A 25,900-nucleotide genomic window follows, 5' to 3' on the forward strand; every position below is an offset into this window, starting at 1 on the left:
CTGGCTGGCCTATTGGAGGAGTTTGAGTAATCTCGGGCCTGTTTTGTGCGAGAGTCGCGAATAGCCTGCGCTGATGCGTTGTTGTTCGCGATGAGGACAAATTATCTAAACGGCTTGAAACAACGTTATGCGCGTTTGACAAATTTGTCTGGGTGGTTTAAACACTCGTTAAGGTTTGCTCGATTGAGTTCAACCTTTCATTAAGAGTGGTGTTGGCACCAACAAGTGTACCCATCTGATTGGTCAGATCGGTGGTTGTCTGAGTAAGCAAGGCAATTGCATCGCTTAATACTTGCTGATCTGCCATAGTTTCTTGGTTGGGAAAAAAGGATTAAAGAGTTTTGTGGTAGATCCCCACAGGCGGCGCCAAAATGTGGATGTAGGATTCACACTCGATTATCTTTAAGTATTTCAGTGGAGAAAAACTCTTGTAAAATCAGAAAATAAAAATGAGAATTCGAAAGGGAAATTAACCAAGAAAAGAAGTAAAGAAATTTGACAAGAACGAAGTACAAAATGCCTTGCGAAAGTAATAAAGAGAGAAAGTATATTGTATTGCTTAGAAGTAATGAGTAATAAGATCCGTCCCCCCAAACACATGCGTTTGAGATTGTTTTTATAGAGAAAACATGATCAACGCGGTCATTTACTACTCATAATCGCATTGATCCGCATTAATCATGTAGGTTACAATTTGACCGAAACGGCTTGAATTTGAACTATCTTGGGCTTCGCATGGATCTTCCGAACTCTTTCTTGCTGACTCCGAACTCCCGCGTTTGACGCTACCGCGAGCCTCGAACAATATTCTCCTCGCTTCGGCCTTTCTCTATGCGAACTGTCTACCGAATAAGAGCGAACTTCATACTGGCAAGGATCGAGCTCTTCTACTAGACTGAACCGAACTCCCGACTGGTTAAGCTCGATTCTTATAATAAAATATCTTTAATTCCAAGAGGATTATTATGTAATAATGACGTGGACAGATCCAAGTGGATCCTACCGAAAATGTGTGGGATCCGACCCCAACACTTACTAGATTCTTTTCATAGAAAGTTTGAGATTTATGTTTCTTTACTCGTCTTGTTTTGTTATTTAGTTCAAACCACTACCTAATTTGTTACTTTAATGTGTTTTTTTTTTTTTTTTTTTTTTTTTTTGCTGCAGGGTAGATTTTGAGACTATGATGGGTTATGTAATATGACTTTAGCTTTGCATTAGTTGATTTCAAGAACTCGTGTTACAGTGTGCATTTAAGACGTCGTGGAGATGAACGAGAAGCAACTCATGTTTTTCTTGTAGTGGACTAGTCAATGCTTCCTCTTTGACCAGAAGACTTTGTTATCTTGACCCGATTTGGCCTTGGATCTTCCTGTGAAGAGTTTTCACATAAGAGATCTGGGAATGGAAGACGTTGGGGAATGACACGAGAAGAGCGACGCTTAGGAGAATATGTTCTCTTATTTTTAATTATGTTTTTAATTCTATATTGTAATACAGTTTTCTTTTTAAATATGGTTTCATAATAATTATGGTATTTTTATTTTTAATATTAGTTCATTCCAAAAAACATTATTCCTAGTTTAAATAGATTTGAAAATAATTAGAGTATAAATATTATTATTGAAATAATAATATTTATAATTTGTATAAATTCTGTATAAATACATAAATACTGTATAAATACGATCATAGTCGAAGTATAGTCGTCAACTAGTCACTAAATTTTACGACTACACTAAACTACTTATGTTCGAGAGAATTTTTTGTTAATTAGTCGTCAATTAATCACTAAATTTAACTACTACATTACAACTACTTATGTTCGTGAGATTTCGTTGTTAATTAGTAGTCAATTAATCACTAAATTTGGCGACTATGTTACGACTACACTTACAACTACGAATATTAGTCGCGAATTAGCGATTATTTTTAAGACAATACACTTTAGCGACTATCGATTTACGACTACATGATGTAGTCGATTTTTAGTCACGATATAGTCGTAACTCATCATTTAGCGACTCCTAATACAGTTGTTAAAACTCTGTTTTTTTATAGTATGTATATATTAGTTTAGATAGAATTAGATCCCTATATAATAGAGTTTAGCTTGATACATCATTATCTATATATAATTAATATTTATCTCAATTCTATATACTATAAAACGAGGTGAGACAGATATGTACATCATTTATTGATGTCCACATGTATCTTATTATATTTTTATGAGGTAAGTACAAACTTTGTTTTTAGGTCATTCTAACATTTCCATAAGTAGCTCATGATGGTTGACTAAAAAAATAAATAAAAGAGATACTTAGAAGAAAGAAGCGATGTATAGAAGAGAAATCGGAGTTGAATTTTTTCCGATACTTAAGTAATATGAAGTGGTTATATTCATTTTGGATATTTGTATGAGATGGCATCGGCGAAAGGTCGAATTCAGCTTGTAGGGATTAGGAGCTTAATTCACCAAAATCTGCAGCTTCATCTTCACCAAAGAATGGAGCCTTTCCTCTTTAAAAACCTGACACTGGAGCTGGCTTTAACTTATTCATATCGAGAGTACACATCTAATAACATCTTAGGTCTTTGGTTTTATCTCCCATAGAAGACAATAATAAATATCAGATTTTAATGGTTGTCAATATGAAAATGAGATATGCGCAGTTCTTATTGATTCTACATGTTTGTAAGATCGATCAAGTTGTCTATTGTCTCTCTTCTCTTTGATAAATGGAACACTTTGCTTACTTAGAATTGAATGAATACATATCAGAAAATCAGAAATCAAAATTGAAAAGAATCCAAACTCAGTTTTGATAATTCAGTTCACGTCAAACAATTATCTCCACTTAAACTGTTTCTGTAGATTTTGGTATCGCTTTAACTCTTCATATACGTAGAGAGTTAGTTGATTAAAAAACTGTGTTGTAAAGAACTTTTTCCACAAATGATGCGGAGCATGTACTCTTAGACTAGATCATCTAGGTGACAAAGTGAAGGGTGGACGAAATGTGATTAAGCTGATGTCTATTGGGTTTAATAAAGCTAGAAATCATCAAAAAGAGCTAAGTACGTCCATATCATATACTTTATGGTATGAAGATGTTTTTGTCTCAATTTTATACAAGTAGAAGGAGCATAATAATGGGCTGGATGTGATAAGTTCATTTCTGGTACATTGAACATGGGTTGCAACTTCTCGAAGGTGGAGTTGATGGGATGAAGTGTCTTGGGGTTTTCTCTTTCACCAAATGAAGCAAAAAAGAGACTTTAATAATTCTTTTCGTCACCAAGAAAGACCACATTTATTTTAGTCATATTTGCGTTTTTTTTCTTGCATCTAGAAAACTGTTTTGGAAGTCTAAAGATTATGTATGCATGTAGACTAGCTTTTCATGCTTTTTGGTTGTATTTCCTCTTTATATAGAGGCTCATTTCCTATAACTAAAATCAGAAAACGAATTTAAGAAATTGGGGTGTCTTTGTGACCCCATGGATCTCTTTAGATTTTTTCCTTTATCCTTTGGTTTTGGGAGGACCATTGGTGGTGGATTTCGAGCGTCTTTCTCACTTGGTGGTGGCAACTTTATCCAGGTGTGGTGTTAGCTTAACCATTTTTAATCACTTTTTGGTCGAAAGTTTATCAAAGTGTGGTGATCCGGATCTTCCTATCTATCTTGGTTACATTTCTGATCGTTTCAGAATTAAGTAACCCACAACACGCATTAATTCAGTGTCGAAGCTGTCATGTTACGATCTCTTATCTTTCACTCCTTCAAAGCTTCCGGCTACAAGCATGAATGGTATAAAAGCAACTAGGTTGTTGGATTGAAGTTTTCATCTATCCTTTGTTTTACAATTTTCATCATGGGGTTTCCTAGATGATTGACTCTTGACCAAACTCACGCTGAGCGTATTGGTAGAGAGATGGCAGAATTGAGGCAGCAAATGCAGGAGATGGTTCAGACTTTCAACAACATGAACGTGCATATACAGCCAAGGAGACTAGAGTTGATGATGACCATTCATCTTCTAGTGGAAGTGGATGTTTTTTCTCATGGTTCAGACTTGGATTATGGCGTTGATATACATGAGAAAGGGAGAAGGCCGCATTAACAACATCATCGTGAAGGAGACTTCAAAGTAGGTTTTAATTTCCTCATTTTGAAGGTAATCGAAATTCATAAGACGTTCTTAATTGGTTAAAACTATGGAGAAGACGTTTGCATATAAATCATATGATGAGGAGAAGAAGTTTAAGGTGGCTACCTTGAAGGTATATATCATTAGAATATAGATTTTCTATTAAAGATCTAATTATAAGATTTTATTTCGCTATAATGCTCATGTAAATTACTCACATTATTAGCAAATTAAAAATCTACATATACATTTTTATAGTACTTTTTTGCTTTAATTCTTTTGGATCCGGGTTTGATCCGGGTTTTAGTCTATTCGGATCTTGGATTAGCAATTTAAGGGATGTTGTCTTAATTTCAAACTAATAAATGAAGCCATGTTGTCTTAATATCTTTCATATTAATGACCCTAATAAATAGCCGATTTTAATGGAAAATCGTTTTCATATTTATGCTCGAAATTAATGTCCAGATTTTAACAATATATACATATATTATAAAATTATAAAGAAAAAAACGTATTTATTTTTTTAACAGTATATATATATATATATATATATATATTATGTTAATAAATTTGTTTAATATTCTAATAATAAGCTATGTCATTTTTCTTTTACAATAACGGATTAAATATAGGTAATTGCCCATTTAAATTGCAATAAATTTAAAATCAAAATAACAATCTACATATACATTTTTACAGGGTTTTTTTGCATTAATTGGATCCGGGTTTTACCTGGGTTTAACTCTATCCGAATCTTGGATAAAAAATTTTAGGAAGTTTGTACTAATTTTAATCCCTTATTTGGCCAATCATAAATCGCAGAATAAATTTTGTTAATATTACCTAAACTAATAGCCACATTAATCATACCGTAATAAATTTTATCTCTAATTGATTTCGAATATTTCCACAATCTAAACTAATTACTTATCACATACCTTATCTCATCTATTGTTCCTAAAATCTTGCGTAAATCTCGATTTTAAACATTACTCTATATATCATTACTTTAAAAACGTTTAATGCTCAAATCTTTAGTTAAGATTTTGGAAAAAATAATCATTTGAAAATCAATTTCGAATCAGTTTAGCAAAAAATTAATTTTTATTCTTTGACATAAATATAGATTACTTAAAATAGATCGTAACAATAAATATATAAAAGTAATGAATATACAATAGAAAGATACTCTCATAAATATCTTTACGATTTGAGTATTAATAATTCTTCGACAAGTTTACAAAAAGAATTAACTATAAAATTTTCTTAAAACGTAAATAATTAAAAACATTTAAAGCAAGATAAACAGAATATTCCTCTTGAAAACCCTAAACCAGCACGGTCTACTTCACTATATATATAAGATCATGCTATTCCACTAATCAAAATATTCATTCCGCCAAACCTCTAATTTCGTTTTTAGTTCATATTTCTTTATATTGTTATTGTTTATAATTTTATGAAGCTTTGTCGTTTCTAACATATTATTATTTGTCTATTTATGCATGTATGTATGAAAGACGATCATGAGGATGTATCACTACCATTGATTTGATCGAAATTTGTTTCAGTTTCATCGAAATTTTGGAAAACTATGGAGATCATCAACTTCATCTCTTATAAACTATTAAAGAAGGTATGCAATAAAAGGTTAGTTAGTCCTTCTTCTAATCATCATGTATACTATTTTTGTTAGTGTTCAGTATTTTTTTTTTTACATTTTCATGTTTAATTTCTTCATGATGTTTGTTAATGATTTTATTTTGTAGGCTAACAAGTTCACTCTTTTAATTCATTTTCTTTAAGGTAGGAAGAAAAATAAATTTTCAATAAAATAAAATTCTAATTCTTAACTTTAATTATTCTAATGTTATTGGTTTTCATTGTTTTTATGATATAAGCCTTTACAAAACTCTGGATACGGATTTTGGTTGGTAAGTATAATTTTTCTAATCTCAAAATATTTTCTAACAGTTACGGGGTTTTCTATGGCTAACAATGACATCATATAATATTTATTTTTTTTATTTAATGTATTTTATATTTAGTGATTCCTTATACTTCTTTTCTATGTATGTTTTAGTTTTAACTAATTATATATATATATATATATATATATATAAGTTCTTGATTTAATTTGCTTATTTTTTCTTGAAGGAAAATAGAAGTTTATAGCAATCCTCTTTTGATTTGATCTTATTTTTTAAGCGTGAAAGTATTATTGGAGAAAGAGTAATGTGGTGTACTACTTAAGCAAGGATCAACAATAAGAATGTTTTACAAACAAAATATATATGTAATTTGATCACATTTATTATATAATAATTTTATGAATTAGAGTTAGTTTTGATCCGTTTTAATTTCTTATTATGTAAAAAAAATATTAATGAAAAGAGGTTAATGACAAAATCAAAAAAAAAATAGAGTAATGGAAAGATATTCCAAGATTTTTTCATATTTCCATTAATTATAACAAAATCCCTTAATTATCGCATTTAATTCAGATTATTTAATATGATTATACAAACTTAAAATAGAAAATAATCTTTTTAAAATCCCTCAATATTTGGAAACCTATTATAATTAATATCGATTTATCAGTAACAAATAATTATTTCTTAATTCAAAAATTTGTGTAGAAAAAATTACGCACACATGAGACCATTACAATATCATCAACAATAGAAATTCTTCAAGAATATTGTTTCATGCGGGTTGATTTTTTTTTTAATAAACAATAGGTTATATCAATAGATAATCTTTTTAAAAAAAAATTAATTTTTAAAAAGAAACATAGCCCTTGAGTTTACTACTATTTACGATGACATCCCATTGGCATTTATTATTTAGATTTTCAAAATTAAATCAAAGATATTAACCTAAACAATCATTGCCAAAAGATCTCTACAAAATATATTTATTAGCCATAACTATCCTTGCTACAATTACATCCATACTGCATTGTTATAATATTTATTTACTCAAAAATATCATTATTGACATATATAAAATTATTTATATTATTTAAAAATATTATAATAAAATGCAAACAACAAAAGAAATTAAATTTAAATCCGCCATACATCGTTACTTAATGAACTGTATGTTTTCATTTCTATATTTTAAAAATTGAAACCTAAAACATACTAATCGTACACTCACACTGAATAATATATAGATATATATGTACAATTTTTTTAAAAAATATAGGTTATATCTGTAGATAAACTTCAAAAGATTTAAATTTCGACTTTTAAAAATAAAATATAGCCCCGCGGTGTACCGCGGGTCAATTTCTAGTAACAAATAAAAATACTACACTCATAAAAATAAAAATAAAGAGAATAGAGACGAATATAAAATAAATTATAAAAATATACAGATGAGAAATACTATGTAGACTAAGAATAAAAAAAATAAGAAAATCAAAATTTTAAATATAAGTAAACAAAAATAAAAATTAATAGTATCATATATGTTTCTTTACGAAAATATTAAATACAACATCACATGATTTCTTGCAATGTATACTAAAACGAACTTAAAAAATAAAATAAAACTAAATTAACAAACTTTAAAATATCAAATGTTAAATATACCCGAGCGTGGATATAGATTCCTACGACATTAGAGAATTTTCCCACGGTTTCTATCAATGCGAATATGGATCATCTATTCTGGAGGACCCCCCCAGAAATAGATACATTTTCGTATCCATGGATAATTTGGTATATCTGTAAACCGAGAAATGATAAGATCTATGAAAATATGGATAAAAACTCATTAGAGGTTATACCTTTAGCGAAAAATGACGCACAAGTGTGGCAGTTAGCTCAAGTCGAGCTACATACTGTAAATAACAGACCATTGGAAACGGATAGTCGAAATCAGGAAAGATTAAGTATACATGTGCCAAACAATTATGGATATCAATGCTACATTGATGGATTATGGAAAGAAAGTGACAAATTTTTCAGAACATGGTGATGTGCAAATGATCCAATGTGCAAATATTTAAACGGATAATTTGGCACAGAAAGTTCGTACTGAACCGTATTATATTATCTATGTAAATAAGGGATAGCTCTTTTGAGCCAAATCAATTAAAGATGTTGACAAAAAAATATATACCCGGTATAACAGGATTCCCCCTAATTATAATAAAATATTATTATAAAATATGAAAAACCCATTAGAATTGTGGACATAAATAGACGATGCACGTATATATATCACCTCGTTTTATACGTATAGAGCGCACTTGGTTTCTAGGAAAATATCCCTTAGAGTTGAGTAGTTAAGAAATTTTCTTAGAAGATTTAAAAGTGTTATGTGGGCGATGCGATATACGAGATAAAATGTTTATAAAGTATATGATGAGTAAATAAAGCAAACATAAAATGAAAAGTAAACAAAGAAAAAAGAAGAAGATTACTTTTGACACAAGATATTCAAAAACAATATAACATGACGCACGATGAATGAATCCATTAACCTTTACAATGACCAAGTGGAGAGCCGCAGAGACAGTCGTTCCCGGCAAACACACTTTCTGGAAACTTGGTCGCCGGAAGTTTCCCACAAAGATGGTTTTGACTCAAGTTTAGTGTCTTCAATCTGGCCAACCTCGCCGGCACTTTCCCGAACACTAAGTTCCTTGACAGATCAAGCGTCTCGAGCGTATTCGAAAAACTCAGCTTCCCCAAATCGAATCGGAGTTTGTTCCCCGACATTAGAAACTCCCGTAGGTACCCTTGTTCCTTCAAGAACCTCACCGGACTCCCTGAGATCTCGTTGTCTGAAAGATCGATGGAAACATAGAGATCAGTTTGCCTTGTTTTCCAATCATCTAAGTTCATCTTGATTCCACATTTAGCCAGCTTCAAAGAGGAAAGGATCGTCGCTGAGGTCACCCATTCCGGGATCGTTTCCATGTGAAACTTGTTGTACGACAGATCTAGGGTCAAGATGTCATTCTTTACGATTAAAACAGGGAATGGATCGGTTAGAAGATTGTGAGAGAGATTGATATTAGCAATTTTTGTCAGCTTGGCCAAACTCTTTGGCACGACTCCGGAGAACTGGTTCTTGGAGAGATCCAGTGTGTCGAGCTTCATGAATCTTGATAAATAGCTCGGTATCGAGCCCGAGAGATTGTTCTGACCTAGCTCCAAGAACGCAAGCACCGGCGCGAGTGAGGCTATCGACGGAGGGAGCGTCCCGGAGAATCTGTTGCGAGAGAGAGTGAGGATACGGAGCTTAGTCATGGATTTGAAAATATCCGGGATGGTTCCAGAGAGACGGTTTCCGTCGAGATTCAGATTAGACATAACCTTGAGATTAGCAATCCCTAATGGTATTGTTCCGGTTAAGAGATTACCGCCGAGATTGAGGTAGTTTAACCGAGTTAAATTGGATATGGAGCTCGGGATCGAACCGCTGAACCGGTTTCCTTTAACGGTTAATGTATCTAATCGGTTTAGCGCGCCGATGTTGGCCGGAAGAGGACCAGAGAGACGTGTATTCTCGAGGAAAACGTACTTTAGATGTGGTAATCGGAAAAGAAATGAGGGAAATGGTCCAGTGATGTTTTTGAGATTAATAAAGACGAGCCCTTCCAAATGCTGGAGTTTAGCTAGTGACGGGGAGATAGTGCCCGAGAGAAAGATTTTGGCATCATCAGACTCTATGTTGATAGTGAGTACGACGACGCGGTTGCCGTTAGGGCAACTGACACCATCCCAAGAGCAGCAATCAGTACCTTTCTTCCAGGTTTTTAGAATACCCGAAGGGTCTTGGGTTATACCTGATTTAAAGGCTAAAAGACCTGCCTCATCATCGGTATGACACCTGGCAGCTGTGGTGGGATTTAAATACCGGAGAAAGATTACGGCGGTGAAGATGAAGAGATGGTGGAAGGAAAAAGAGTTCATGGTAGTGTTTTTTTTTTTGGTAGTGAGGCTGAGAGAAGCAATAAGCAAACTGATAGCTAATAATCGAAAGAGAGATTCGACTCGACACCTATTAATAAGCAATTAGTCAAAGTTGACACATTTGGACCAATCAATTTGCGCGTGGCGATTAGGACAGTGTAAGATAATTAAATGACAGAATAAAATGTGACAAAAATAGTCGATGTTATTTTTAAAATAAAAACTAAATAGGCAAATACTACCTACCCATTATCTTATGTGAAAAGGTTAGGTTATAGTCTATAACACGATTTGACGTGTTCACATGTTACAGAAACTTTGTAGAAAAAGTATTCTTAGTAGTGAATTTTGTGGTATGATACCCATTAAACTGGCAGTAATATAATCGGACAACGTTTGGCATGTGGGAAAGGAAATACAAATGAATTCAAAAAGGTTTCGCTGGAGCCTAGAAGCTCAATATATATATTATATATAAATGAAAAACAAAATCACTAAAAGCAAAAGAGAAAGGAGGGAAGAATATTAAAACGCAAATTCATGTTGTAGATGATTGATTTACAACTTGTTGGTTGTGCACTTGCAGCATGTCGTTGTGTCTATTTGAGGAGTGAACCTAGAAATCTAATTAAAAGTCTCATCGCACAAAAACTCTCAAGAAATACCATGGATCGATATATTGAAGAGATAAATTAAAATCATTTACATCTTTATATTTGGTACGCATGTCGTACTGTTACACTTGTGGTCAAGAAGAGCACTACCCGAATATACCGGCTTATGTGGTTTGTATCTTGTGCGGAGAGTGGAGCCATTAAGCTACTTCACTACAAGAAAACACGGTATAAACTGACGGTTTTACTGACGGTTAAATATCCGTCGGTAATTACCGACGGAAAACTGATCGTTGTTTGACGGATCGCTTCCCGCCGGTTTACCGTATGTAATTTACTGACGGCATATTTTTCGTCGGTAATTTTGTTTAATTTCTGACGGATTACTAAGGGATAGTTACCGATAATATATCCTATCAGTAATCGGTCAGAAAATATATCCGTTTGTGTAACCGTTAAAAGTTCAAACAAACTAAAGGTAATTTACTGACGGCAAAATATTCGTCGTTAATATTTTCTATTTTCTGACGGAATACTGATGCGATTATTACCGTTAATTTATGCTGTCAGTAATCGGTAAAAAAATATATCCGTGATTATAGCCGTTTTATAGCCGTTTTAAAGTTCAAACATACTGACGGAAAACCAACAGATTACTGACGGATATGAGATGTCTTTTTTCTATAAATACCCAAACTCACTTCATTCTCATCATCTCACTCATATTCACTCTTTGTTTTAAAAAAATCTGAAAATGTCTTCTTCTTATTATTTTCGATCGTGGATGGATGAACCAATGCTAGATCCGGAGTCGCACGAATTGAGATATGAGTACGCCCGTGGTGTAGGCGAGTTCATGGATTTAGCTTGTGAACAACCTAGTGCCAAGAAAACCCGTAAGTTGAAATGTCCATGTTCGATTTGTCGAAATTCTCATAATATAAGGATTGATTTAGTATGGAGTCATCTTTATTCCAATGGTTTTATGCCGGGTTACAAGATTTGGTTTCTTCATGGTGAAAGACCCAAATATTCTAGTGCTAGCGAACCATATACTGCTGGTAGCGTAGAGGAACCTAGAACAGAAGTACATTATGGTTGTAGGTACTGTTCAGATGGTGAATGACGCATATAGGGAAAATATGCATTCTGTGGGCGAAAATGTTGATAGGTTAGAGGAACCTAATGCAGAAGCACAAAAGTTTTTTTTCTATGTTGGACGCAGCTAAACAACCACTATATGGAGGATGTAGAGCAGGTCATTCGGCTTTATCATCTGCAAGCAGATTGATGACCATAAAGACGGACTATAATTTGGCTGAGGAATGTGTGGATGCGATTACAGATTTTGTAAAAGATATTTTGCCTGAAGATAATCAATTTCCAGGTACATATTATGAGATTCAGAAGTTAGTTGCCAGTCTTGGTTTGCCGTATCAGATGATAGATGTATGCGAAGACAATTGCATGATTTATTGGAGGGAAGACGAAAATCGGACTAGATGTCGATTTTGTCGTAAACCAAGATATCAACAAACTGGCGGTCGGGTTCCTGTTCCACATAAGCGGATGTGGTATTTACCGTTAACAGAAAGGTTGAAGCGGTTATATCAAAATACACTACGAGCAGAGTGGGTTCCTACATAATTGAACCCGAACAAAGCTCTGTTATTATTATGCAAAAAGTTTAAAACGGGAAAGAGACTTAGTTAGCTCATCACACCACATAGTTTCAATCAATGCTTAGAAGGATCAAGAACTTGACCCATGAACAAGATCACTCCACTCTTGTCTTCTCTCACCGTGAACAAAAATGGATGGTCAGCTACAAAATCCGGATTCCTCCTCAAACACATGAGCATTACGACGCCAACAGAGACGGCTGCAGCTTCGGTTCCCTCTTCATCCACCTCAATGCAAGCTTTATGAAGAATGCTTGAGACGTACAGTTTATCACTTTTGGAAGGCGAATCAACCATCTCAGTTAAATTACCTCCAGAAGTAAAAGGCAAAGTCAGCCCCATGTCTTTCAAAACATCTGAAGCTTTAAACTCAAAAGAGAAGTTAAACTTCGGGATTCTGAAAGCATCTACTGATATACGGTGGAGTGGAATATGGTTATCGAGAAATCCTGGTTCAGAGCTTATTTTCTCAAGGAGAGCAGGTAACCCATCATTATCATTAGGAAGATAAATGTACATTGAGAATTGACGTTGATCCTCTACATAAGGGAGGCGCAAAACTTGGAAACCATCGTAGCCTCTAAGATATTGGTCCTCATAACTGATCATGAATGGGACTTTCACTGTGTTACCATCAAGAAGATGGAAATCGTTATCATTTGTCAAATTTGCATCAAATTTTCTGTTCCATGCTGCTTTGAAGTACACTGCATTTGCTAGAATAAGTGTGCTGCTACGGATAGTCTCGATAGAATCACGTGATAGAATTTTTTTGATGAGTCCATTGGTGTTGACTTCCGCCCATGTATTCACTTCATCAATCACATCACCAGGCTTCAAGATATAGCACCAAAATAGTGATCAATCATTCCAAACATTTATGTAATATATGGGTCATAATTAAAGCCAATAATCTAAATCAGCTAGGTGTTTCCCTCTTAACCATTGTAAGTTCCACAATCTATCCCGGCTATTTAAAACCAATAACAAAGGAAAATAAAAATAGCCTTGTAGGAAAACTTATACCAATAATAAAATAAAAATAAATATTAAAGCAAAATTTATCAATAACAAAGGAAAACGTACCTTGGTTGCAAAGTCAACTTGACTACAAGTAGCCTTGTAGGAGTTCTCCAAAAGCTCTTTATAGGAAGACTTCAAGGAGACAGACTTGTCGATCCAGACACCGTTAGCCGCAGATAAGCACAAATCACTTCTCTCGGGGCCGCTGTCGGAGATCTTGGCCAAGACTGCGTTAAGGTGATCCGTTGACGGTGACATGAGGAATGAAAGGATTTCTTCTTTGGTGTTGGGGCTAGAACCAGCGGCAATGAGGCTGAGCAAAACGTTGATTGACATCGGTGAAAAGACAAGATTGGAGCCATTGGCCTCGGTATCAATGACTTGTTTGGCCAGTCTTACCACAACGTTGTTTTGATTCTCAATTGATTTTCCTAACTCCATCTTTTTTTTTTCACAAGAGGTGGGGAAGAATGGTTCTGAATTTGCAGATGTGATGATTGATGGAATAGTTTGTTTCAAATAAACTATTAGAAATTTTGTACACTCCTCTGACTCATCACCCCAACAGACAATTGCCCAATAAATTTTGTTTTAAATTACTTTATGCAAATGACTACACAAACTAATATTTTTTTAATCAACTAGGAATTCAAGAGTTAACTTTTATGTACATCATCTATATATTTAAAAAAAGAAAAATTAATGCTTATGTGTCTATCCCACAATTTTGTTAACAATATTTTTTTATTTTTTTTAATTCTACTATCTTTGTTACCAAAAACACTCTAGATTCCAAATATGAAAATCCTATTTATCTTTATTTTTTAATTAATTGTAAAAAAAAGATAAAGTTACCAAATTTAGATATGGGATTTTTGGCAAATGTACCACAATTTTCAAAATCTTTAGCAAATGTACTACAATGGAAATCAATTTAGCAGCTGTACCACTTATGTGTGGTAGTTAGGTCTGTAAACGGAGCGGATATCCGGTTTTTTTAAGATATCCGTATCCGTATCCGTATCCGCATTATTCGCCAATTTAGTATCCGTATCTGGATCCGGAATTCCGGATATCCGTTGAAAATCCGGATATCCGGAAATAGTGTTTTTTTTTTTGGACAAACCGGAAATAGTATTTTAAAATCCTAAATTCATTAATATCAAACAAAAAAAGCTTAAAAATTCATAAAATTGCTAGAAGTTGATTATACATACAAAACATTACAAAAACAAAGAATTTATTAAAGTAGCAAAAACTTTAAAAGATTTAAGTGATGTTCTTAAAAAAAAGAAAGACATTAATCAACTTCTTAAATCCTTCTTAAAAATTTCTTTTTATTTTTTGTCATATGATTTATTTATTAACATTAAGAAAAAAAACAATTAAAAAGTTGGCTTCCAAACTTTTTTGGGCTTTAACACTTGAAAAATGGACTCATAAGACATTTAAGGTTTTTTTTTTTGTTTTTTTTTTTTTGTGCCGGATATCCGTTATCCAGCCCAAATTTTTGGATTATCCGTATCCGTATCCATATCCGGAATATCCGTCATTTTACTATCCGTATCCGTATCCGTTTTGCCGGATATCCATTTTTTTGGATCAAAAACCAGATACGGATATGGATATCCGCGGATAGCGGATATAAATCTCAGGCCTAGTGGTAATGTGGTATTTTATGGACAATTTTACTCCTAAAAGATGTGCAGTTTTGTGTCAGATAAGAAGGACAGCTTTGTGTCAGAAGGACAACTTTGTGTCAGAGAAGAAGGACAAAACATTGTATTAAATTCAGTTTACATTTACCATGGATAATAATTATGAAATAGAGTGAATGATGTCCCACAAAAATAAGTTGGCGAATAAAACCATACCATATGATGATGGACAACCATCATATCCAGGTGTCACCGAATTTAACATAGTGTTGAATTTAAAAAGGATTATATAAAGAGAACATAACTTGTTCTCAATATAATTCTATTACTCATTCTATCTAAACTTGTCCTCATAAATATATTACTCATCATTATTAGGGAAAACTATCAATAATATCACTTTATCAGGGACAAGTTTAGATTGAATCAATAGTAAAATTAGATCGGAGACAAGTTCCAATCGAATGAGTAATAGAATTAGATTGAGGACAAGTTCAGATTGAATGAGTAGTAAAATTGGATCGGGGACAAGTTCCAATCGAATGAGTAATATTATATCGAGGACAAGTTTAAATCGTTTCTTTGCCTTTTGAGAATTATTTTAAGGGTGAGTTACATAATGACACACTTTTCTCTAGTTTCATATCAAAAGAGACACATTCTATGTTTTTCAACTTTTTGGTACTGTTCAATTCAAATCAATACCAAAATACCCCTGAAATAGATATTATGTGTAAAGAAAAACGTTGACATAGAAACATACATAGCAAACTCTTCATCTTTCCTTCTCCTTCCACGTCACTTTTCTTTCTCTCCTTCTCTTCTTTTTTTTTTTTTTCATTTTCTTTTTATTATCATTTTAATTACTTAATATAACATATATTGTCTATTTTTTTATATAAGAAATTAAGATTTAATTTTTCATACATTTTAAGATCCATTGTTGCTATGTTTTAAGTAAATAATTATATTATATATTATCCATTTCCGATTGAACATTTGTTTATTATTAAATGGATATTAAAAGGTACTTGAAAAGACCTATTATACCAATATTTATAAGTACTGATCATCCGTTAAACTCTGACCACATGGACGAATAAAGATAAAAAATTTCGGTGTAATATACCGAACATCCGTTAAACTCTGACTAAACATATCCGTTGGAGAAGGAACAAGTGTAGGTTGGAGATGAAATAGCCTTTGTTTCATGACTAGGATTTGGTAAGAAATGTATTGCTTTGAACATCCATATATTCAAATCCATCATCCAAATAGGTTAATACAGAATGTGATTAAGCATTGAGAAATGTAAATGTATTAAGGGCCTTGGGAGTGTGGAAAGCTTTTAAAACTAGTCTAGTGAAGACTAATAAAATTGGTGGTTTGCTTCTTGATTCCTTTGAGGTCATCAACAACACGAGTTTCTCCGATTTAATATAACTCCTAGATAGAATCAAATGGATCCCGAACTCGAGAATTGGAGGGGAAAAGAGAAAAATCCGGTTTAATGTAATGCCATGATTATATGTCCACACAATGAGTTTCGATTTCAATGATCTTAGGAACTCAATACATAAACATACCACTTCACAACTATAATCGTGTCCATAATTATATGTCCACATGATAACTTATATAAACCATCAATTCGTTCATATCCATTAGCGCATAAATTCATTCATCCAAACATCTACACCACTTTTACCATAAGCACTTATTCTGTCTAAATTAGAGTAATGGTTGAAAAAATAGAGTAATCTTTCATGCTCAGTTAGAGCCTAAAGCATGATCTTGTTGTTTCCAGACATCATATTGTCATGTGTTTTGGTAACTATCGTAAGTACTACGATGAACAAGTGCTTATGGTAAAATGGACAAGTGTTTATGGCCGAATCTAAGTGGATGATCTGAAAGTGTTTAGAGAACCTTAAATTCATTATGGTGCTGCTGGTTGTGATGGTGTCCCAAGCCTGCAACAAGTCTTGATAATTTTCAAATAGCCGACAATACATATGGTCTTCACCAAGCACGTACAGTTACTCAAAACCTACTTATATTTGTGATTTTTCAAGCTAGTTATTTATGGATACAGACAAGTGAATGGTTAGGTATAGATGTATGTGTGAACGTATTAGATAAAGGAATGAACGAAAGAATAGTTAAAAGAAATAATACATAATGTATCCATATGGAACTGACCAATCCTATCATGCCCATATAAAATTTACCAATCCAATTCAAACGTATGGACACACATTTGCTAAGACTATGATCAAACAATCAAAATCGAATCGATAAAAAACACAAGAATTATACATTCTCATTAGAAGTCCACCAAGAGATCGAAACTTGTTCGGTATCTCTTCTCTCGTCAATCTAATATCCGATGAAGTAGAAGTAGCTAACATTATAGTAACAACAGCAACAACGAACTGTCGATAATCCGTAAAACTTATCTCTACATCAAAAAAAAAAATGTGATATCAATAAATGGTTTAAAGAACATGATCTTGAGATAAAAGATCTCTTTCTTATTGTAGTTACCTTTAGTTAGAGCAAGAAGAGAATCAGAGGAACTTAACAAAACCAACTCTTTAGAAACAGAATGGTCGGGAGAGATTGTAGCAAGGAAGTACTTCAAGTAATGAAAAGGAGTGATTAAGTTCATTTTCCAATCCAATGTTGATAGAGCCAACAATTCGGTTTAACGAATGACATCGGGTTTGAAAACGAAATCATGATCTTCAAGGTATTGTGATAATCCAGGAACAATTCGTTCCTCCATTTTCGCAGCTAATGATAACTAATCTACTGATAAGAATAGAATCGCCCATGTTTCATCTCTCTGCAACTAAAAAAAGAAACCATCTTTAATCTGAAGAAAAAAAGGAAAGAACTTTTATTTGATTGTGAAATTGGAAATTGGAAATAATCAACACTTACACCGATGAATCTTCTTTGGAGAAACAGATCCAAGTATGAGATTGGAATGTAAGCTGTTTGATGTTGGAATCCAAATCTTGTTCTTGTCCAAAAAAACAAAACCAATCAAACAAGTGAGATTAAGACAAAGGGTTGGGTTGTCGATTAAGAGGGTTGCTTTGTTTAGGGCTGAGTAACTAGAGTTTCCTCATGTTCAGGGTATTTACATCTTTATACACACATAAAACTTGTGAGAAAGAAAAAGTGTGCTAGAATGATAGATAACTTGAGAAAGTGTGTAAACGGGTAAATATCTCTAATTTTAATTGTATGATTCAAGGGAAAAGAAGAGAGATAGATGTAATATATTTAGAGAGAGAAAAAAAAGAGAGAAGAAGAAATATAGAGAAAAAAATAAAACAAAATAAAGAAATAATATAATAGTATAAAGTAAAAAAAAAAAAATTAAGGGTAAATTAGTCATTTTGTTTAGCAATGTGGTAGGTTTGAAAAAGGAAAGGGAGAAGTGGTAGATTTGAAAGAATTTTGATAAAAATATGGTATAGGTGCTAATTTTCTCTGTAGATATTTCGAATTAATATTAAAATATATCTATACTAGTATTTTTGAAGTACATTTTTTGTGGGTAGGTTAAATTATTTTCGGATACAAATGGATCTGATCCAACAAAAACTTTACTACATAAAAAATTAGTTGGATCGGATTATATTTAACCCTAACTCCGCCGCCGGTATTTGCCTAAAAGTCGGATACAAATATTACCAAAATTGGATCGAGTCCACAAATTACGTTAGTATATTTAATAATAAAGATATTTAGAAAATTTGGTTCTGATATAAATTCATGATTCTTTTTTCATCTTTGTTTGATTATTTTTTAACTGTTTTGAATAATCATATAATACAATTTTTTAAGAAAATCTTAATTATTTTTTCTGCATATATTGTGATTCAGAATTTAAAAAACGGATATATATTACCTAATTAATGAAAAATGTGTGTTGAACGTCCCATATCGGCTAAATTATTTGGACAATGATTCAGAGTTATATTATAAATAAGATCAAAACGAATGAAAATTCGAATGAGCATGAACCTTAACTTAACAAGCATCCAAATTTTTAAAATTGTATATGGGTTAATTCGGTATTTAGTTAAAATGTATCATTTTACCGAAAATATGATAATTGATATATTTGAAAGCAATAGAAAGTTTATAATATTATGAACATTTGAACATATAAAAATAAAAAGTAACACATCACAAATTATATTTCGGGACGAGGTTTTATGTTGGCCTGGCGGAATCGGTATTGAATCAACATTAATAAAAATTTTAAATATCATTAACTCGCCGCTTCATTACGCGACGAATTAATATCTATAAAAGTTTAAAATATTATGAACATTTAAACATATTAAAAAAACATGGGACGGATTATATTACAGGACGGGTTTGAATTAACATTAATAAAAATTTATAATATCATTAACTTGCCGCTTTATTACGGGTTAAATTTTTTTCTTTTTTTAACACCGCTATTATTAGATATACCGAATAAGCCTGATTTAAATAAGATTGTATAAAAAAAATTTTATCTCATAATATACCGCTACTTAATAATAATTGTAAACTATAAAAATATAAATTTCTTATAAAATAATAGTATTTAAATTTTTATTTAATACATAATCATTAAATTTTATAAATTACTATTCTGAGTAAATAAATCGTCCTGCGGTATACCGCAAGTTAAAATCTAGTTGTTTTGTTATAACTGAAACACTAAATTCAATTGTAAGTCGTTAAACTGTATGACAAAGAGTTATGTTATGTCTTGTTTTAATCTCCCTAAAGAGTTAACATCTAAGTTAACAAGTACTAATTCTAATTATTGGTGGAGTTCCAATGGGCGAGATCGTGGGATCCATTGGATAGCATGGGAGAAAATGTGTAAAGATAAAGAAGAAGGAGGTTTGGGTTTTCATTCTCTAGACATTTTTAATGATACCATGTTGGCTAAACTGTACTGGCGATTACTCCAATATCCGAACTCTTTAGTAGCTCGAGTGCTAAAAGGTATATATTTCAGGAATACTCATCCTATACAGGCAAAAAAAAACAAATTCTCCATCATTTGGATGGAAGAATATTTTTTCAACAAAAAGACTAGTTAAAGTGGGAGCTAGATGGTCACTAGGCTCGGGTTTCAATTTATCGGTATGGCGAGATCTTTGGATTCCTGAAGTTAACCCACGGCCCGCAAATGGAGGAGGAAAAGCATTACTTCCAAGTTTGATGGTCAACCATTTAATTAATCTGGTTACTAAAGAATGACACCTTCCCATTTTACAAGAATTTCTGGATCCAGTGGATACTCAACTTATTAGGGGACTAGCTATTAGCCAAGTCTATAAGCTAGATAGGCTTATCTGGCATCATACAAAATCAGGAAGATATATAGTAAAATAAGGCTATCGGGTTGCTAGAGAGATGACATAAACGATCGAATGGGGCCCAAATTATAAGACTCTACAAGCACAAGCTTGGAAAGTCAAAGCCTCTCCAAAAATAAAACATTTCTTATCGCAAATTGCTTTGGGATCCTTAGCAGTTAATTCAAAATTAGCACATCGAGGGATTAGATGTGATATTCATTGTAAAAAGTGTGAGATGGAAGAGGAAACAATAAATAATGCTTTATTTGAGTGCACTCATTCTCAGAAAATATGGAAATTATCCGATATACCTATGGCATCAGGTAGTTTTCCTCTAACCTCGGAATTCACAAATCTAGATTATCTTTATTAGAGATTACCATCTAGCTAGTCTAGATGGGGGAGAAAAAACAAACAGTTATGCTTGGATTTAGTGGTTCATATGGAAAGATAGGAATAAAAAAGTCTTCAAGGGATTACAAGCTGAACCAACAAATATTTTAAATCATGCTTTGAGTGAAAAATTAATGTGGGAAGAAGCTAAGTTGGATCCGATCGAAACTAGTCCTATTACGGAAACTTTGGTACGTCCAGTTCAATCTAGTGCCTTCGGAGGTGTTCCTCTCCACTTTACTCGGAGATGGAAGGTTTAATTTGGGCTATGAAGAATATCCTTTCAAGAAGGATCGATTGTCAGGCGTTTGAAACAGATTGTTCGGAGTTAGTCTCGATGATACAGTCACCTGATGAATGGCCCGCTTTCTCCAATTTGCTAGACGAGTTTTGTTTTCTCCGTGTCTCTTTCCCCTTCTTCTCGCTCTCTCTTATTTCTCGTTTATGTAATGTTAAAACGGACTGCTTAGCCCGTTCTTCTAAACTTTTATTTTCTGACGTTACTTTTGTAGACTCTTATCCTCCTAATTGGGCATCCAATCAAAAATTTCTTTACTAATTAATGTGAATTGACAAAAAAAAATTTATATGACCAAAAATTGTTCCATCTCTTTACTTGGCATTTACAGATAAATTAATAGAAAAATAATTAAAAATATGTTTAGCACTTATAATTAATCATAAAAAGATTATAATTTTTTTTATATGTTATCTAATTACATGAATTATTTTAACAAATAAACCATGTACTAAATAAACATTTTTATGTTACATAACACGATTTAATTCATTGTATAGCCATATGATAATAGTTATTTTATCTAAATATGAATATTAAGATTTAGCAAGTCGTCAAAATAAAGTCAAAATCAACATATTTATTTTTCTTCATTGATTCTCTATTCATAATGCATACATCAAATATTTGTTTTAATAAAATAAAATAAAAGAATTTCAAATACACAATATAAACCCCTGTATAATACGGGTCCCTTACCTAGAACTAGGTTAGGACATGCTCGATATGTGGGTTTGATTTTGATGATAATATTAATGCTTATGTGTTTATCCCACAATTTTTTTTAACAATAATTTTTTTTTTTTTTTAATTCTACTATCTTTATTACCAAAAACACTCTAGATTCCAAATATGAAAACCCTATTTATCTTTATTATTTAATTAATTTTCAAACAAAGATAAAAGATTTTTTATATGTAAAGTTACCAAATTTAGATATTTCGAATTAATATTAAATTATATCTATACTAGTATTTTTGAAGTACATTTTTTGTGGGTGGGTTAAATTATTTTCGGATACAAATGGTATCCGACCCAATAAAAATTTCACTTCATAAAAATTTAGTTGGATCGGATTATATATAACCCCAACTCCACAACCGGTATTTGCCTAAAACTCGGATACAAATATTATCAAAATTGGATCGAGTCCACAAATTACGTTTTTATATTTAATAATAAAGATATTTAGAAAATTTGGTTCTGATTTAAATTCATGATTCTCTTTTCATCTTTGTTTGATTATTTTTTAACTATTTTGAATAATCATATAATACATAAAAAGTTTTGAAAATTCTCAATTATTTAATCTGCTATATTGTGATTCGGAATTTTAAAAACGGGTATATTACCCAATTAATGAAAAATGTGTGTTTAACGTCCCATATCGGCTAAATTATTTTGACAATGATTCAAAGTCATATTATAAATAAGGTCAAAATGAATTCAAATTAGAATGAGCATGAACCTTAACTTAACAAGCATCAAAATTTTTAAAAATTGAATATGGGTTAATTCGGTTTTTATTTAAAATTTATCATTTTACCTAAAATATTATAATTGATATATTTGAAAGCAATAGAAAGTTTATAATATTATGAACATTTGAACATATAAAAATAAAAGTAACACATCATGAATTATATTGCGGGACGAGGTTTCATGTTGGCATGGCGGAATGGGTTTTGAATCAACATTAATGAAAAATTTAAATATCATTAACTCGCCGCTTCATTACGGGAAGAATTAAAATATATTAAAATTTTATAATATTATGAACATTTGAACATATTAAAAAAAAGCACGGGACGGATTATATTGCAGGACGGGTTTGAATTAACATTAATAAAAAATTGTTAATTATATGACCAAAAATTCAATTGTATAACTGAAACACTAAATTCAATTGTAAGTCGCTAAATTATATGACCAAAAATTGTTCCATCTCTTTACTTGGCATTTACACATAAATTCATATAAAAATAATTAAAAATATGTTTAGCACTTATAATTAATCATAAAAAGATTTTAAGTTTTTTTTATATGTTATCTAATTACATGAATTATTTTAACAAATAAACCATGAACTAAATAAACATTTCTATGTTACATAGCATGGTTTAATTCATTGTATAAAAAGCCATATGATAATAGTTATTTTATGTAAATATGAATATTAAGATTTAGCAAGTCGTCAAAATAAAGTCAAACTTAACTTATTTATTTTTCTTCATTGATTCTCTATTCATAATACATACATCAAATATTAGTCTTAATAAAATAAAATAAAAGAATTTCAAGTACACAATTTAAACGGGAAAAATGTCATTAAAATCCTCAACTTATTCAAAACGTTGATTTAAATCCTCAACTCACGACGAAACGAAATAAATATCAAACTTATGTTGACTTTCCAAATAAATATTAAACTTATGTTGACTTTCCAAATAAACACCAAACTTTCATTGACTTGGCCATATTAGGCATGACGTTAAGTGAGTTAACAAACAATGTTAACACCTGTTAGTGTTGATCAAAATACTAACAAGTATTCCTTCTAAACACAAAACGACGTTGTTTTGTCATAACTGTTCAATAAAATCCCGAGTTTCAAATCATACTCTATTTAGGGTTAGGGATTTTGCTCGATTTGGGGATCTAAGATTGACTTTAGGGATTTAATTCAATCGTTACGACAAAACGACGTCGTTTTGTTGTTATATGAAACAATGTCGTTATCAATTAACACATATGTTAACAGAAAATTACATCCGTTAACGAGATCTATTAACCCACTTAACGTCGTACCTAATATGGCTAGGTCAACGGAAATTTGATATTTATTTGGAAAGTCAACATAAGTTTGATATTTATTTGGAAAGTCAACATAAATTTGATATTTATTTCGTTTTGTTATGAGTTGAGGATTTATTAACCCACTTAACGTTGTACCTAATATGGTCAGGTCAACGGAAGTTTGATATTTATTTGGAAAGTCAATGAAAGTTTGGTGTTTATTTGGAAAGTCAACATAAGTTTAATATTTATTTGGAAAGTCAACATAAGTTTGATATTTATTTCGTTTCGTCATGAGTTGAGGATTTAAATCAACGTTTTGAATAAGTTGGGGATTTTAACGACATTTTTCCCCAATTTAAACCCCTCTATAGTACGGGTCCCTTACCTAGTACTAGATTAGGACATGCCCGATATGTGGGTTTGATTTTGATGATGATATTAAATTTAAAAAATTAGAAATATTTTTAGAATAGAAGTAGAAAATAACTATTTTTAGTTAAAAAAATGCTATTTACATACTCTTTACACATGTGTAAGAAATAATTATTAAATTTTATGATAAACCAGCCTAGAAAACAACTCGGAAATCTTTGATAATAGTTGAATCATAAATGGCAATCTGCACAATTTGTTTAGATTTTAAAAAATTTGGATTTGAACCTAACACATTTCATCTTGTAATACAATTTAAGTATCTATTCCATCATCACAAATCAGATTTTTGCTATACGTAATTCATCTTAATGGGTAACAGTTTTTGTATTCAAAATAATATGTGCATCATATAAAATCTTTATTTTAGTTAGTATTAAAAATAATTAAAAAATTAACAAAACACATTTAGTATTAAAAAAATATTAGTCCAAAATTTGTCTTGAAAAACCAACATTATTGAAAAATATAAGTTTCATTTTTATCCATTTCATTTGGGTTCAAAAAATTATAAGTTTCATTATGATATTTGAAAATTTACTATTTTAACCGAATCAAAAGAAAAAAATCAATTTTTTGAGTTGATATTTTAAATTTGGTTTATGTCTAAAAGGTCGCTGAATTTGAGGACTAAACTGCGACATTTAGGCGACTATATCTGCATTTGGCGACTGATACAAATAGTCATTGTATAGTCGCCAAATTTGGCGACTAAGTAGCTTCTGAATGTTTAGTCTCTAAAGTGGGCTACTCATTAGCCACGTTATAGCGACTATAATTTCTTATTGGGCCTTTTAACTCAATCCATTAGATTTTCCGCGTAGGCCCATAGTATAAATACCCTATTACTACCGCGGAAACCCTAATTCCTCATTTCTCTAACCCTATATCCCCAATTCTCTCTCTCTCTCTCGACAAACCCTAACCCTAACCCTTTGATTTCTCTCCGATTCGACCAATTTCTTCTCAAATTCTCACAAAATCGACCTCTAATCCCTCTCAGTCTCTCCGATTCTCTCTCAATCTATCACAATCTCTACAAATCTCCTCGAAATCTCTCCAATTCTCTCCAAATATCTCGACATCTCTCCGTTTCTCTCCAGTTCCTCGTCGATTATTCTACTTCTTTTATCCTTAATCGATGGCTCCTCGTGTTCGTGGTGGAAAATCCAGAGGAAGAGGCCAAGGAAAGGGACCAAAGTCTCCGGCGAAGAGACCCATTGTCCCAACTCGACCCACATCTTCCGGTGTGTCGAGCTCACGCCGGCGAACCCTCAAGATCCAATTCCAGAGACTGAGCAACCGGAGATTCGCCAGCCTTCACCACGAGTGAGTCTGAGAGACTATCCACCTCCTCTGCAGCTTTTCCAGTCGGGCGAAGGATCTCTACATGCATCTGGTGGATCTCCTCGAGGCTCCGGATCGAATCCATTTCGAGCATCCGGATCGACTCAAGTCAGAGGGTCTGTGTCCTCTGTTCATCGGCTAGCCGCCAGATCTCCTCGCGCTGCTCAGTCTCCAACACC

General features: G+C 32.1%; 2 protein-coding genes and 1 pseudogene across 2 annotated transcripts; all 3 read right to left on the reverse strand.

Moving 5' to 3' along the window:
• Positions 1-8,505: 8,505 nt before the first annotated feature.
• On the reverse strand, positions 8,506-10,314 carry LOC9316849 (probable inactive leucine-rich repeat receptor kinase XIAO). The gene has a single exon (XM_002880736.2). It carries the CDS (start codon positions 10,089-10,091, stop codon positions 8,649-8,651), a length of 1,443 nt encoding a protein of 480 aa, XP_002880782.1. The 5' UTR covers positions 10,092-10,314; the 3' UTR covers positions 8,506-8,648.
• Positions 10,315-11,928: 1,614 nt separating this feature from the next.
• LOC110228918 (serpin-Z3) lies at positions 11,929-13,933 on the reverse strand. Its single transcript, XM_021027247.1, has 2 exons — positions 13,474-13,933; positions 11,929-13,221 (listed from the first exon to the last, which is right to left on the reverse strand). Exons 1-2 carry the CDS (start codon positions 13,849-13,851, stop codon positions 12,442-12,444), a joined length of 1,158 nt encoding a protein of 385 aa, XP_020882906.1. The 5' UTR covers positions 13,852-13,933; the 3' UTR covers positions 11,929-12,441.
• A 3,282-nt stretch (positions 13,934-17,215) lies between these two features.
• LOC9316850 lies at positions 17,216-18,113 on the reverse strand (annotated as a pseudogene).
• Between the last annotated feature and the right edge of the window lie 7,787 nt (positions 18,114-25,900).

The sequence above is a fragment of the Arabidopsis lyrata genome (genome assembly GCF_000004255.2).
Source record: "Arabidopsis lyrata subsp. lyrata unplaced genomic scaffold ARALYscaffold_4, whole genome shotgun sequence".
NCBI lineage: Eukaryota > Viridiplantae > Streptophyta > Magnoliopsida > Brassicales > Brassicaceae > Arabidopsis > Arabidopsis lyrata.